The sequence below is a fragment of the Brachyhypopomus gauderio genome, chromosome 4 (genome assembly GCF_052324685.1).
Source record: "Brachyhypopomus gauderio isolate BG-103 chromosome 4, BGAUD_0.2, whole genome shotgun sequence".
Lineage (NCBI taxonomy): Eukaryota > Metazoa > Chordata > Actinopteri > Gymnotiformes > Hypopomidae > Brachyhypopomus > Brachyhypopomus gauderio.
Genome location: NC_135214.1, coordinates 10,154,289 through 10,170,857, shown reverse-complemented (window position 1 = coordinate 10,170,857; position 16,569 = coordinate 10,154,289). Strand labels below are relative to the sequence as shown.

The 16,569-nt window shown below is 41.6% G+C and overlaps 1 protein-coding gene across 2 annotated transcripts; it reads left to right on the top strand.

The window, feature by feature from the left end:
• The first annotated feature begins 113 nt into the window (after window positions 1-113).
• Window positions 114-8,528, top strand: LOC143512140 (high-affinity choline transporter 1). 2 transcript variants are annotated; one of them, XM_077002113.1, is made up of 8 exons: window positions 114-692; window positions 1,451-1,564; window positions 2,093-2,167; window positions 2,505-2,653; window positions 4,494-4,637; window positions 5,024-5,177; window positions 5,947-6,164; window positions 6,778-8,528. In XM_077002113.1, exons 1-8 carry the CDS (start codon window positions 509-511, stop codon window positions 7,426-7,428), a joined length of 1,689 nt encoding a protein of 562 aa, XP_076858228.1. In that variant the 5' UTR covers window positions 114-508; the 3' UTR covers window positions 7,429-8,528. The 2 variants fall into 2 exon arrangements, with proteins under 2 accessions (XP_076858228.1, XP_076858227.1); XM_077002112.1 differs by having other exon boundaries at window positions 2,093-2,248.
• Window positions 8,529-16,569: the final 8,041 nt, after the last annotated feature.

Sequence of the window (16,569 nt, the reverse complement as noted above, 5' to 3'; positions counted from 1 at the left end):
GCCCTGTATCTGAATGTTAGGAAGACTCCAGCTTTCAGGAATTCGACTTGTATTTTACTTGTATACCTGTTTCCAGTTCTATATAAACTTTCTTGGGAAGGAAACGCTTTCCTTAATAAATCACCGGAAGCGCATGTTGTTAAACATTATTTTTGCAAAGGGTTTTGTCACTCGGTTCTGATAAGAAAAATACTTTATTTATTACAATTTATTTGTAATGCTTCTTTCATTGACTCCTCAGTTAAATTAAATAAACGTCTAAATATTTTGGAAGAAACACTGACAAGTCTGAGGAATAAGTTATTCATGGGCCACTAAAGTCTTTGTATTTTTAAGTTTTAATAAATTGTGGGCTATTGAATCAATTTATGTAAACTATCAGTCCATCTAGTCGACATTCACTTCATTCAAGCGCCTTCTGTAGTCCCTTCGGTCGCCTGTATGATTCTCCCAGCAGCGCTCACTGAGATTCGGATCGTTCCGCGGAGGATAACCCGAGCAGTGGAAGATGGCTATCCACGTGGAGGGACTGGTTGCGATCGTTTTCTTTTACGTGATCATTTTATTTGTTGGAATATGGGCAGCATGGAAAAACAAAAATTCTGGGGTAGCAGAAGGTAAAGATCAAAGTGAGTCTATAATGGTCGGGGGACGGGATATTGGGCTGTTCGTTGGCGCATTTACAATGACTGGTAAGTTTTCTTCGATTGTCTGATACGATCCAGACAGTAGACAATTCGTTTAGTTGTGCAATAAATCCAGTCAATGTGTTTACACTAATTTCTCTTGATAAAAATACCGAAGAATGTAGATTATTCGTTTTTTTCTTCTCAATATTACAGTCTGTGATGTCTGTTATGTTTTTCATGACCCTTTAAAGGTTCTGTATTTAAGCAGCTAATGACTGCTGAAATAGTCCTAAATAAATACTGTTCAATAATAAATAAATACTGTTTAAAGTGTAAAACCGCCTGATGTTCTACCCCATTATTTGAGAAGGCCTTTTTTTCTGGAACAGTGGAACAATTACTAATAAAAACAGGCAATCACAATGAGTGATAGGGTAGCTGCTTCATTATGCTTTAGTTTTCTGATGTGGCCATTTGATGTACATTATTTATTAGCGTATACGATTATTATTTTATATACGCTAAATTGTGACAAATAGTTGACATAAAATATGACATACAAGTTGACAAAGAGACATTGTGACCCAAACAGGGCCACACATACTAGAGAGGGAGGTGTGTGGATGCGTGTTGAGGTGTGTGAAAGTGTAGGGAGGTGTGGGGATGTGTGTAGAGGTGTGAGGATGTGTGGGGAGGTGTGTGAAAGTGTGGAAGTGTGAGGAGGTGTGTGGATGTGTGTGTGGGGAGGTGTGAGGATGTGTGTGAAAGTGTGAGGATGTGTGTGGAGGTGTAGAGTTCATCTGTGTTCTGTCACTCTTCAGCCACCTGGGTTGGTGGTGGATATATCAACGGAACAGCAGAGCACGTGTATTTGCCTGGCTATGGCCTGGCCTGGGCACAGGCTCCATTTGGCTATGCGCTCAGCTTGGTCGTAGGTAAGCTACCTTCAACCTTTGGGAGATTGAATAATACAAAATCACCCTAGTCCACCATCTACCTCATTTTCCATATGCTTTACAACAGGTATAATATTAATAATTTGCTATATATTTATATGTGAATCTGAGTAATTCAGACTGATCATATATATCTGGTGAGATATAATACGCTGCACTGAGAACTCAGACACACACACACACACACACACACATACACACACACACACACACACACACACATACACACACACACAGAGACTATATTTGATGAAGGACCTCTGTCCAAAACATCCTGTTTCTGTGGAAACCTTGTGTATATACTGTATATATAAACCTTGTGTGTGTGTATATATATATCCCCACTGGTTGATATTGAGTTGTCACAAAAAATCTGGACCTGGATCTCTTCTCTTCTCTTTTCTTCTCTTCTCTTCTCTTCTCTTCTCTTCTCTTCTCTTCTCTTCTCTTCTCTTCTCTTCTCTCCTCTCCTCTCCTCTCCTCTCTTCACCTCTCTATTTGTCTTAGGTGGTCTCTTCTTTGCCAAGCCTATGCGCTCCCGAGGATACGTGACTATGCTGGACCCCTTCCAGCAGCTCTACGGTAAGAGAATGGGAGGCCTGATCTTCATTCCAGCCCTAATGGGAGAGATCTTCTGGTCTGCAGCCATTTTGTCAGCCTTGGGTATGAATGAACATGTTTATTCAGATTATACTCACACTACAGTAAAAGCAGCTAAAATCAGTTTAATTTGATAACATTTTCCAGCTTTTTCCAGCATGAAGGAATCAAACCCACTTTCTGATAGCAACTACAAGATAATACCACATTTAAAAAAGACAACATGAGAGCTGAAAATGACAACTGAAACTAAAATGACTACTATACTTTAAGTACCAATTGTTTCCTTTCATAATTCCAACCTTATTATCCCCCACAGGTGCAACCTTAAGTGTGATAGTTGACATCAACATCAACATGTCTGTCACGATATCTGCTCTAATTGCCATCTTCTACACGCTGGTGGGTGGCTTGTATTCTGTGGCCTACACAGATGTGGTTCAACTCTTCTGCATTTTCGTAGGTTTGGTGAGTGCCGGGCAGGTTCCTGCATCCACTGTTAAAGGGAATGAAGAGGTTTTCCTTCCTCAGCATCAAACCACTTCACTTTATTTGTGAATATTAAAAGGAGGCAAAGACACATGATACACTTGCCAGTTTATTAAGTGCACCTGCTCTCCCTCTGCATGTTTGGACTGCATGCTCTCTTGGGTCAGAGTCTATATCATCTTTTATATCATTACATCATTCATGTAATCAGTTTGTGCTGTACTGACAAGTACTGACAGTCTGTGCAGTACTGACAAGTGTATTTGCAGTATAGACATATTAAATGCATCCAGCTAAGACTGGGTCAGTTTAATTTTGTCACTGAATTTTACTGTTTTTGTAAGTAGTCATATATATGTGACAGTGTAAACCAGTTTTGGCTGCATAGCTAGTTGCCCGTCTCATTTTGGTTTAATAGGTCAGGGCCATGTCAGCTATGACATTATTATAGTTAGGGCTGATCATTTTACGGATTATTAACCAACTTAATAAGTGTGATGTTAATATCACCATGCTCTCTGAAGTTTGATGGGGTGATGTTCTGGATGTGAATCTGCACACTGCTCATTTTATTGTCTGCATTTCTGCACACTCAGTTTTTGTAGCTGCTGTGTGCGTGCCTGGTCATGCCTCGTCTCTGTGATCCAGCACAACTGTTTCCTCCCGTTTCATATATAGTGGAATTACACGTGGGATTACACTTTGATCAAATATTAGGTGGGTCAACAGGCAGATTTTGACCAGCTGTGCAACTGACATTGCGATTTTTTGTATTTTGTTTTATGAAATATAAAAGAAAGAAGAGTTATTCATTCATTGTGTCTTTGAATGTAACGAACACGCAAGCCCCACTTTCCTGTCCAAGGCTCTGAGAAGGGTCGCTGGTTGTCCCTGACAACAGCCCTGCAATTCACAACTGACTGTAAACACCTATTAGGGTTAACCTGTCATATGTGGAACAGGTATGTTAGGGTTAACATGTTACATGTGGAACAGGTCTATTAGTGTTCATCTGTTACATATGGAACAGGTGCAGCTATTAGGGTTAACCTGTTACATGTGGAACAGGTCTATTAGGGTTTGCCTGTTACAGGTCTATTAGGGTCAATGTCACACAACACAGCCAACACCCAGAATCCTTTGCTCCTGCACCAATGTTCCTCCTCCCCCCATTACTAGATACACCTGTATCCTGTTACCTGTCACTATATATGCCTCTTCATTCCACTCACTCCACCTGCCCCACCTGCCCCTGGAAAGCATGCTGAACATTTTTTGATCTGCATTTCTTCTTTCGTCTTATTCTGGTTTGCCCCTTGTTCTGTTCACTCTGGTCTTTTGGATTATCTCTGTTGTTCTGGCTGCTCTATGATTTTGGATCTGGACTGTTTTTCTACGGCATTGTACTGACCCTTTTCTGTCTCACTTGGTGTATTATTAAAACTCTCATTTTTTAGTTTACAAGTGTCTGTTTATTTCTCGAAATGTCACTATCATTACCTGTTACCTGTGGTTATCGAACAGGTGCACCTAGTAAATTGATCACTCTGTGTTGCACTTTCTATGTGCACTTTTGCAGCATCATAAATTCTTCTATATTTCTAGCTATTTATATTAAGTTCTGTTACTTCTGTTCTGTTTTGCAAAAGACTGGAAGGAAGTTTTCTCAGCATTTTCTCACTATGATCTTCTCAGGCAGTACTGCCACAGAGCTGTACACACAGTGCATTTTAATAAATGTCCTTAGGTATTAATAGTTTAGTAAGTGTTTAAGTAGTGCTTTTGTGTTCAATACAGTTCTCTCACTCTCTCTCTCCAGTGGATCAGTGTGCCTTTTGCTTTAGCTAATCCCGCAGTGTCAGACATTGGTGTCACAGCAGTGAAAAACGTCTTCCAGACTCCCTGGCTGGGCTCAATTCATCCTTCAGATGGCTGGATGTGGGCAGACAACTTTTTACTCCTAGTAAGTGTCCCTTAATCCTTTCAGTGTAAATTCAGATTCAGGATTTTGGTTTAATCGATTGTAGAAAATTAGTGTGAACAGGTAATTTATAAACATCTGCAGATTAAGCCCACTATTTTTTTTACTTCAATCCTTTGTACTGTTTCTCAGTCTGTACCTGTTTGGATGTGTGTTATAGGTGTTGGGGGGAATCCCCTGGCAGGTCTATTTTGTGTGTATTTACACTGGTGACTCTGTGTTGTAGGTGTTGGGGGGGGGGAATCCCCTGGCAGGTCTATTTTGTGTGTATTTACACTGGTGACTCTGTGTTGTAGGTGTTGGGGGGGGGGAATCCCCTGGCAGGTCTATTTTGTGTGTATTTACACTGGTGACTCTGTGTGTTATAGGTGTTGGGGGGAATCCCCTGGCAGGTCTATTTCCAACGCGTTCTCTCGGCCTCCTCTGCCACATATGCCCAGGTTCTCTCCTTCCTGGCCGCATTTGGCTGCTTGGTCATGGCTGCCCCTTCGGTCCTGATTGGAGCTATAGGAGCTTCCACAGGTGAGAGGTGCGGAGTCACCCTGTAAAGTTCAGAGGAGCTTTCAGAATCACTCTGTTATGTTCAGAGGGGCTTTCTAAATCACACCTTTACTTTTGGAATCATTTTGATTCTGAAGGTTCAAAACAATCTGATCAGTCTTGTTTTTGCTAGATTTGAGTGTAGATCTGAGTGCGTAAATGTATGTGTATATCTGAGCATTTAGATCTCAGTGTGTAGATGTGTGTAAATCTGAGTGTGTGGATCTGAGAGTAGATCTGAGTGTAGATGTGTGTATGGAATTCAGTTTGGATTACTGGAAGGCCTGGTGTGTCTGAACAGGCATGACTCACTTGTGGATCCAGATGGCTTCTGTCATCTATTTGAAGAGTGCAGATTTAACTGTGAATTCAGTGAATATTACATCTGAGGGGGCTTAATTAATTTTGTTGATCACAAGCTTGTGCATAAAAGTCAAATAAACAGATGTTTTCTGTGTTGTTGCAAAAGAGAGAAAAAAAAGAGTCAAAGTTATCAAAAGCATCAGAGGCAAGAGTAATGTTTTCACTTCTAAAAGACATGGCAATAAAGCACTAATGCTTCTTACAAACAAACAAATTGATTAAATATTACTATAACAACATGTAAACATATATGTATTTTCAGGGCTACTCATGAATAGATCTCTAGGTCTGTTTGTGTTTCATATAATAATTTAGTGCAAGGTCTCAGGAATTTATTTTAATTTAACGGATTTCCATTTAATGAAAAAAAGGATGTGCATTTCATCAGACTGGAACCAGACGTCCTACGGCTCCATCCCACCAACAGAGAGAGATGAATCAGACATGATCCTGCCCATCGTCCTGCAGTACCTGTGCCCACCGTTTGTCTCCTTCTTTGGCCTCGGGGCGGTGTCGGCCGCTGTGATGTCATCAGCTGATTCATCCATTCTTTCTGCTAGTTCTATGTTTGCCCGTAACATCTACCAGCTGGCGCTCCGTCAGTCAGTAAGGCAACATACATGCACTCCTACATCTGTAGCATTTAGCACATGTTCTCTGAGTGACTGATGACACGATGACAGTTTGTGTGTTCGCTAGCAACCAAAACCATCACTGTGGTGTTATATCCTGTCCTGTCAGCTCCAGCAGGTGAGCTACAGCAGCATCCTGACCACCTGGGCCACATCCTGACCACACCTGACCACAACCTGACCACGCCCGGACCACAACCTGACCATGACCTGACCACACCCTAGCCACATCCTGACAACGCCCCAACCACAACCTGACCACGCCCTGACCACATCATGACAATGCCCTGGCCACACCCGACCACAATCTGATCACGCCCGGACCACAACCTGACCATGACCCGACCAAACCTGATCACGACATGACCATGCCCTGGCCACACATGTCCACACCCCAACCACATCCTGACAATGCCCCGGCCACACCCAACCACACCCTGACCACACCCAGACCACACCCTGCTTCTCATTCTCTCACTGTTCACTATAATGCACCTCTCCACTATTCTCTGCAACTCAGCCTCTTGCACACATTGCTGTTATTTATTAAATGTTTCAGCTAATATGTTCATCTTTACTGTCTCTAGGCATCTGACAGAGAGATCGTCTGGGTGATGAGAATCACTATCTTCGTGTTTGGTGCTATGGCAACAGCCCTGGCACTTCTCACAGGAACCGTGTATGGCCTGTGGTACCTGAGCTCTGACCTGGTCTATGTCATCATCTTCCCCCAACTGATTAGCGTGCTGTTTATTAAGGGCACCAACACCTACGGCTCAGTGGCTGCCTACGTGTTTGGTCTGCTTCTGCGCGTCGGTGGGGGGGAACCCTACCTAAAGCTGCCGCCTTTCATCTACTATCCAGGCTGGTACGAGGAGGAGAAGGTCCACCATCTCACAAAAGATGTGGAGCACAATATTGTTCAGAAGTTCCCCTTTAAGACTGTTGCCATGTTGGCATCCCTCCTCAGTAACATGGTATTCTCTGGTCTGGCCAGGTATCTCTTTGAGAGTGGGGTGCTCTCACACAAATACGACTTCTTGGATGCTGTGGTTTCTAAGCACAGCAGGGAAATAATGGATAAGACAACTCTTGTTGGGAATGAGAACATCATCCTGTCACAGATCACAGCACCAGTGAGACGGAAGACTGTAGTCGCTGTGGCAGGAACGTTCATGAACACAGAGGTGCTTAGTGAGGAAGGAGAAATGAGTCCAGATTTCAATGAGTGTGAATAGAGATCTGTGTTTCATCCTTAAAGGAAACTAGCGTTAAGAGAAACTAGCGTTAATTGCTGGGTCAGTTAAACATTCTTATTTTCAAGATAGTACAAAAATAGATAATTGTACTTCATTGTCTGTTTAGATAATACATCATAAAATCATATTCATGATTATGATGTATTCTCTAAACCATAGAAGCGAAACTCCCAGAGTGCAACTTTGCAGGCTGTGTGGTATGTGATACACTGATGCGAGGCAAGAAACTTATTTTGTTATTTTGTTTAGATTGGTTACAATAATTATGTTATAGCAATTATATTTAGCCATTAAACATTGTATGTTGTGATATAGTTTATAATGATGAGTACTTTATGTGGAGGAAACTGTATTTCAAACACATCTCAAACATATTCTCTTGTGCAGTTTATACAAATGACACTATAGCTTCAAGTTTCTTATAGAAACACATAAAATAATAAAAAGATTGAAAAACAAAAATGAGAAAAAATCCCAGTACAGTAATATGAACTGTTATGGTGTTATGACAGCTGTTATGGTGTCTCTGGTGATAATGATGAAAGTGTTCTTCATATGTTCATTAGAGAAACTCAGCTGTAGTCTGGTAGTTATGTGAACCATCGTCAGGTCATTTCTATCACATCTTATCTGATGATTCACTGTGGCGTAATAATCTAGACTAATGCACAACAGTTTATATATCTCCACTGGTTGATATTGTGTTGTCACTTTATTGGATATTGTTGATATAAAATATTATAACATTGTCTTAATTTTCATTATTTGAACACCTGCCCTGTTTTGTCAGTGGTATATTGCAGTCTGTCAGAACCTAGATGAAAATGTGCTGTACTTTATGAAGTAGTAGCCAACAATTATTTCTGTTGCTTGACAGGTGAAGATTTATGATTACATGGTGTATTATTTGTTGCAAATGAAACTATATTTGTATGTGGTGTGTGTATGTGCCACTAGTGTACGAACAAGTGAAATATTCCAGAAAACATCAGTACTTTTTGTCACCTGGAAGGACATGTGTGTGTGCTCTAGTAGTGTTCCTGAACAATACGGTAATAAATACAAATGTGAGGAATTAATTATGGTGTTCTGTGCTGTATTCTCTGTGTGCTGTGCAGTTCTGTGTGCTTTTTTCTGTTCTCTGTGTAGTGTTCTCGGTGCTCTGTGCTGTGTTCTCATGCCAGATGGTTCTTAGGTTCATGTGCATGACCCCGATATAGCCTGTTGTGCTGATTGTCACCACTTCCTTCTTAACAATGTCTGATAATGTACGCAAGCTTGATGTATGTAAATGAGGTTGATGAATATATAGTGATATTGGTATTTGTTTGATGTTATAGTTCAGGGCTAATCAACTATATTTTGATTACAAAACAAATTTGGCAGATAGCTCTGACCTGTGGTCCGGGGGGGGGACCACAGGTCAGATGTTAAAAATATTATATTAAATATTATATTAAATTAAATATATTAAAAAATATTTTTAACAATTTATTCTGGGTCCAGATGGGATGACATTTGGGTCCGTATCCAAATTGCGGACCACGGAAACAGAAATTTGCAGAGTTAATCAGGAATGAGATTGGGTCCGGACAGGACTGCGTTCGAGTCCGGATCCGGACCGCGGTCCGCCTGTTAGTGACCTCTGTTATAGTTACATTTAAAAAGGAGGTAACACACACCAGCTGATGGCGGTAACATACACCAGGTGATGGAGGTGAGGCAACACACACCAGGTGATGGAGGTAACACACACCAGCTGATGGCGGTAACATACACCAGGTGATGGAGGTGAGGTAACACACACCAGGTGATGGAGGTAACATACACCAGGTGATGGAGGTGAGGTAACACACACCAGGTGATGGAGGTAACATACACCAGGTGATGGAGGTGAGGCAACACACACCAGGTGATGGAGGTGAGGTAACACACACCAGCTGATGGAGGTGAGGTAACACACACCAACTGATGGAGGTGAGGTAACGAATCATAACAGGTGCATGCCACAAAACAGACACTGATGGAATGTGTCACACTGCAACTGCATATCGAAGGCTGCCAGAAGGGGACGCTGTTACAATAGATGCTTTGATTTCCACTTGGATGGAACAGTTTGGTGAGAGCTAGAGATCTAGAGAGATTGATACTGGGTTCCTGTGTTTACTGGGCAAGTCCAGCTGGGTTACCACTCTGATGGCAAAATTACAGTTTTCACAAAATACAGTGTAGACTGGTTGGCACCTAATGCAAGTAATCAGCAATATTACTAAACAAAGCTGAATATGCATCTGCATCCATTTTGAACACAGAATTTGTGAGGTGAGCCATGCTGCACTGAATAAGCTAAAGATATTTATTTCTGGAGACAACATGTTTTTATACATCATTATACTGTATACTGTTGCGTCAAAAAATCAGAGTTTGGAGAAATTCCAATGTCATTTTTCCATTTTGTTATTGATGTGTGTTGTCAATAATAGGCTACCAATATTAGGCAGATATCTGTAACGTTTAGACATCTGTAAACCAGTTTTAATTGTTTTGAGCTGTGCATGTTTAAGATATCTACCACCAGTTTAGAAGGAGTGATGACTATCGAGTGATGATATTAAGTTATGACCATCATTAGCATATTTCTGGTTACTTCTGTGAAAATGAAGATGTTACTGCAGATGGTGAAGTGGGATCACGTTCCTCTGTGCTTTGGTCATACGCCCTGCAGTCACCCAGCGATCTGTGTCATTTGAATCTAAAGTCTTTGGCTTAATGGGGCCATCTGTGAGCACAGACCTGGCCTCTTGGGCCACCTGCTGTCCTGCAGTATACCAGCCTACCTCTGGAACCATCTGTCAGGTGTCCACACACCTTTGGTGTTATAGTGCAATAAGGACCCCTCCTTAACCTCATAATGGTTTAATCTCTGAGTTATTTGAATATATTTGAGTGAATTTCCCCACAACATTCTTGAAAAGACATTTATGAGCCAGAACAGTACATGATATATGAACTTATTTAAAGACCGAGTATATATATGTGTGTGTGTGTGTGTGTGTGTGTGTGTGTGTGTGTGTGTGTGTGTGTGTGTGTGTGTGTGTCCGTGTGTGTGTCCACGGGCCATGCTAGAGATCAGACAGTGTGTTGTTTACTGTCCCGTGTTTGATGTGATGCTGTTTAATCCCTGTGGAGTCTCTGCAACATTCAGGATTTATTTTGCCTGAATGATGAATGTTGGTCTCTGAGATGAGAGGAAGAAGAGGAAGAATGAGAATGAAGAAGAGGAAGAATGAAGATGAAGAACAAAGAGCCGATCTCATAACATGCGTAGGTCAGTTTATTACTGCACTTCTAAATTTTATCATCGTGTTCAAGTGCTTTAGTGATCTTTTTCCCATTTTATCATAAACTTCAAATGAGAGAGAGATGAGCTCAAGAAGACCTGCAGAGTTCAGACACTGAGTGAAAAGGCACTAGTCAGAGATCCTGAACTTTGCACCTGGGCTGGTGTGGACAGATCAGACAAAGTTTAGGGTTAGGATTAAGGTTCTGGACAAAATGCTGTGTGGCACAATAACTGTTTGCTCCTGTGAATCACATCATAGCACAACACAGCACAGCATAGCACAGCACAACACAGCATATCACAGCACAGCAAAGATTTGACACTGTCAAAGGTTTTCTGGCTGTGGGTAGTTGCACACCAAGCAGATGTGTCAGTTGAAACACAGAGTTTTCTACAGGAGTTGAAACACCTACGATTCCTGAGAACAGACATTATCCATGCCTTTTATTTCAAAGCTTAGTCTGGTGTTCTACCTTAACCTACTGCCTAAATACAAAACTCCAACCTTCTGGTTGGACATTTGTGCTACAAGCTTGTAAGACAGCTAAAACCAACATTTCTGTTCTTATCACATCTAACTAACAAAGGCGCTCGAGAGACTTCGACAACATGCTCAGTTGTAATGTGCTTGCCCTCAGTCAGGACTGGTGTATGTTAAAGAGCTGGATTCAGTTCACAAGTGATGTTGGAGAGTTTATTATGAAGACTGTGTGAGGACTGCTGCAAACTGCTCTAAGATTTATGAGTATGGACGCTGAAGCTAACAAGATCTACACAGGAGACGGGAATGTGGAGCTGGATTATCGCTGCTGGCCACTTTTCTAGTTCTTACTCAGTTCATAACCACATGGGCTAAATTTATAGATTCTGATTTTGTTATTTATTCCTGAAGGAAGCAATATATGTAGTGTGGCACTCTGCTATGAACCCTAAACACTGCTGTATTCATCACTATGACTTGTGCATGCAAGGCGATACAAGTACACTATGTTAGTCATTCTTACTTTGGCAAATAAGGATGATGAGACTCTGTACTGGTGTGCTGCATTGATCAGACCTTGTGTGCCATATTGATTGATTACTGCCTGTTAATTAGGAAGGTGGACATATTAGGACTCTGCTTAGTTCTAGTTGAGCTAATAAAGCCTGTTACTGTTTTTTGAGATAGCAAGAGGTTAGAGGTCAAACACCCAGATTAATCAGAGAGACTTTAAATTATTCAGTGTATTTTATTAATTTATATTTCCAGAAGTTATGATGTCAAACAAAACATGTATGCATAGTTTCCACACACTTGGAAATCGGGATCATCCATAAAGAAGGAGCAGTGGTTTAGGGTTTAGGGTTTAGGGGACAAGAGTGGGTTAGTGTGGCAGAGTTAGGGTTAGGGTGTGTGTGTAGTTCGTTAATACAACATAATACTATGTTAATACTATAGTGATGTATAGCCTGCTGGGCATGCCAGTAGTATCAGCTCTGTTTCCCTAAAAGCATTGCAGTGAAGCCACACGTCAGCCTAACTTCTCCCCTCCTCCCCTCTCAAGCCTCCCCTCCTCCCCTCCTCTCAAATCTCCCCTCCTCCCCTCAAGCCTCGCCTCCTCCCCTCCTCCCCTCAAGCCTCCCCTCCTCTCAAACCTCCCCTCCTCCCCTCAAGTCTCCCCTCCTCCCCTCCTCTCAAATCTCCCCTCCTCCTCTCAAGCCTCCCCTCCTCCCCTCAAGCCTCCCCTCCTCTCAAACCTCCCCTCCTCCCCTCAAGCCTCCCCTCCTCCCCTCAAACCTCCCCTCCTCCCCTCAAGCCTCCCCTCCTCTCAAACCTCCCCTCCTCCCTTCTGCTCCTCTCCTTGCCTTTCCCTGTGATTCATGGCCGAGTTAAGCTTGGGAAAAATAATCAAATGTCCGCCTCTGCACGGCTCTGTCTATCCATCAGCCGAACCCCAGCCCACATCTCCCCACACTGGGGCCTCAGCTGTCAGCACTATTACTCGCCTGCACCGCGCTGCACTGTGTCATTTTTAAACGACAGTCCCGTGAAGCATTAACTGGACGCTGTGTAAAAGAAATGCTGGCAGCAGGGTTGTTACCAGGATGGATGAGCAGTCAAACCATATACCTGCTACGTTTGTGTCTGTCTGAAACAGGTATGGGGAGGGGAAGCAAAAGCACATTCAAAACAAAACAAAATGTGCCCAGTGGGCGAACCGTTCTGCCATCGGCCAGCAGATCCACACTGCTAAACCGTCAGGGTGGGAACAGAGCAAATCTGCCCTGTGAATCTTTTCTGTTTACAAATGGCTTGAACTGGAAGAAGTATTTTTAATTGCACCAATTATCTATAGTCATATTCAGTAATTTGCAAAATGACAATTTTTTTAAAAGCCATTAAAATTAGAATGAGAAGAACAACAACTAGAATAAATCTACACTGGTTTAGGTTCCTGCAGTCCAATCTGTCTATATAAAAAATGTATGCATTTAAATATCTTTTTAATCAAATGTTATTAAAATGCTGCCAGAAGCCAGGAAATGTGTTTTAATCAGCAGGCTAGTAACTAAGTAACTAATTACTAAAAAAAGTAAACTAAAAAAGTAACTAATTATATTATCCCGTTACTGACAAAATGACGCCGTTACCTAACGCCGTTATTTTTAACGGCGTTATTCGCAACACTGGTCATAACCCTAACTATCAGTGATGGGGTAGGTACCAGGTCATAACCCTAACCCTAATCCAATCAGTGATGGGGTAGGTACCAGGTCATAACCCTAACCATAAGGTCTTTTAGAGGACTAGGGTATTGGAGAGGACTAAGACTAGGGTATTGGACTGATGACTATCCCCCAGCTCTCTATCAGGTCTACCTGTATCAGTGAGTAACACTGACAATATTTTAATGTTCATTTACTTGACATATTTATGCTGGAAAGCAGGGAGAGTTGTTGAAATAGTAAATGTGTGTATGAAACATCTGTGTTTGAAAAACACCATCATGAATTCTTCAATCAGCATGTAAATTACCTGTAAATATTTAGAACTACAGTCAGTCATGTCACTGCTCTCACAGAGGAAGGAGAATGTGGTGTGGTGTAATGTCATGTAATATTGTGTAACGTGGTGATATTGTCCTGCTGTACAAGCAGAAGTATGCATGATTTTCCTTGCCATGCAGGGATACCACACAACCTTAGGCAAAGTGAATTATTTAGCATGCATTTGATTCAAAAACTGAATATAAATATTTTAATGGTGTTTAACATGGTTCCAGACAAGGAGTCTTTGGGTTTACAGTGTTGTACTACTGTTACAGCAGATTGAAGTTTCTGTTTTCTTTTGGTTTTGTAATATGTGCCCAATCAGGGTTTCTAGCCAGCATGTCCCAGACACATGCTGCTTGCGAGGAGCACCTACCTCCACCTGCCCCCACCGAGAGGCCCCTGCTGTAGCAATCATGTACACTTCCTTGATAGCCTTGCGCACATACTCCTGCACCTTATCATGATTGACTCGGGAAAGCAATCACACTCCAGCTGGGTAATTATGTGGAAGTGTAAACTGATCAATAACTGATGACTTACTGTGTGGGTGCAGTCCCCAATCCCCTCTGCAGTTAGTGCTGTCAGACAGACATTTGTCACCAACAATAGCAGTCACTACTAATTCAGTTTATTTTCCCACTATAACTGCTTCAACTATAAAAATAACTGAATAAAATCAGAATAGAATAAATTGTGCTATAGGCCTTTTGGTATCAAATGATGTTTTTAATGCACTGTGTGGGTCTAAGTAATGAAATTTCGGGTGCATATAATGTGTATATGGATATAGGTATGAATTCATACATGTCCATTTTGTGTAGGTCTGTGAATCACGTTGGTCCTGCAGGTTGTCCCTGTCAGTGTACATGACTAAACTCAGATGCATTGTTTCACGTACTATATACGCAGTAAACCTGTATGTGCGTACATGTAAATGTGGACACTACTTCTCCAGATCAGCGAACTCATGGCTGTCATTTCATTTTTGGGAAGGGTGGGACTGAACAAAATGGGTATGCTCACACATTTCACCACATAGCTACCTGGTGTATCTTACCTGGTGTATCTTACCTGGTGTATCTTACCTGATGTATCTTACCTGATGTATCTTACCTGGTGTATCTTACCTGATGTATCTTACCTGATGTATAAGGGGCAGCTCCGCCTGTACTGGTCTACAGACACACCCCTGCCCTGTTGGCATGAAGGGAGCTGTGGACAGGATAACGGAAATACAGCCATGATGCCGTGTGTGTAGTTAATGCAGCAGGAATGGTAACCTTTCACCTACAACTCAGAGATAAGGGCTGTGTGAGTGTGATATTTATGTTGCTAAACTATTTTAGGAGGGCAACTATTGTCACAATGAAATGTGTAATTTTGCTTGCATTAGGTAAGTCATGTATGACAGCATTAAAATATTGCTACTCTAGTCCTTAATTAAAAATTCTGACTTGTGAATGTCTGACACTCCTAATAGACACCTGCAGGTGGGAGCCCAGGGGAGCACTGTCTTGCTAACGAGCTATTGAGCTAATGAGCTGAGCTCTGTCATCCTCGCTCTGCTGCGTCAGTCTTGTTTCTGCTGGTCTGTCAAGCACACAGTAAACAGCACTTCTGTCAGTCAGAGAAGCAGCTCTCTGCACCAGTGTAGCTTGTCTACGATAGATACACTACTGTGCTAATTAACTGGAATACCTCAGTGTGTCACTAGGGGGTTTGACCAGTATATCCTGCACAAAGATGAAAAATAATGTTTTGTCTGTCTGAGTATAGTGTGTTTGTGTTTCCTAACTCTAAATGTACAAATGCCTCAGGAATTTGTCTGTGTTTTTTACAGTTACCAGGCAACAAGACAGTTTTGTTCCCAGCAGTGCTAAAACTCATGCACTTAGGGTTAGGGTTATCGTAGGGGTTAGGGTATGGTCAGGGTATGGTTAGAGTAGGGTTTGTGAGAGTCAGAAACAAGGAACATGAAAGCGGCATGGTTATCAATGATATTGATGAATTATGATTGATAATGAATTATCAATGATACTTTGATGGATCTACTGTGAGTCTTTAGCTGTAAAGTCACTCATGATCCTACCGAGGCAAATAACTACATGTGCAGAACCACATGGTGCCATATCACCCACCTTAATGCTCACACACACACATTAGTATGGGCTGGATTTAATCATCTTGATAGCTCAGTAGTTACAGGCAGGTTATTGATCTTCTGTGTATGCAGTACTAGGGCTCTTAGGAGATTACACTCCCAGCTCACCGTGATGGGAACCACTCCCTCAGCCTTGGGCCTGTGTGTACGCAGAACCACGGGGTCTGTTTACTGGACCAGTGATCAATGATCAACAGCAAATTGAAGTAGCTGTAATCTGTCACACTTTAATAACAATGCTTTGTTGATTTATGTATTTTCAAATGCTTCATTAGTTTATTTAAATAACACCTTAATTTACTTTAATGATGCTTCATTAATGCTTTAGTTCCTTTCATATTAAAAGGACTAGAAAACAGAAACCATAGCTGGCTACTACCATTTATCCTTCTCTTTAAATTAATTACATATTTAAGTTGAAATCTGCATCAGTTGAGTTTGATATTCTTGTGTTTCTGAAGCAGAAGTCCTTCCAAACACCATTTTTCCAAATGACCTTCAAAGCACAAACTGCATTACGCTGATGGGTTACAGGAAGAGTTTTGGAAATTCATCCTCAGGCAAATGTCATTATCACAAGGCT

Excerpts from the sequence above, each read along its gene's own strand:
- LOC143512140 (XM_077002112.1), top strand. The coding sequence starts at position 509 with ATGGCTATCCACGTGGAGGGACTGGTTGCGATCGTTTTCTTTTACGTG. Across the intron at positions 2,654-4,493 it reads TCTGCATTTTCGTAGGTTTG|TGGATCAGTGTGCCTTTTGC; the intron begins GTGAGTGCCGGG and ends CTCTCTCTCCAG. Across the intron at positions 5,178-5,946 it reads AGCTATAGGAGCTTCCACAG|ACTGGAACCAGACGTCCTAC; the intron begins GTGAGAGGTGCG and ends GCATTTCATCAG.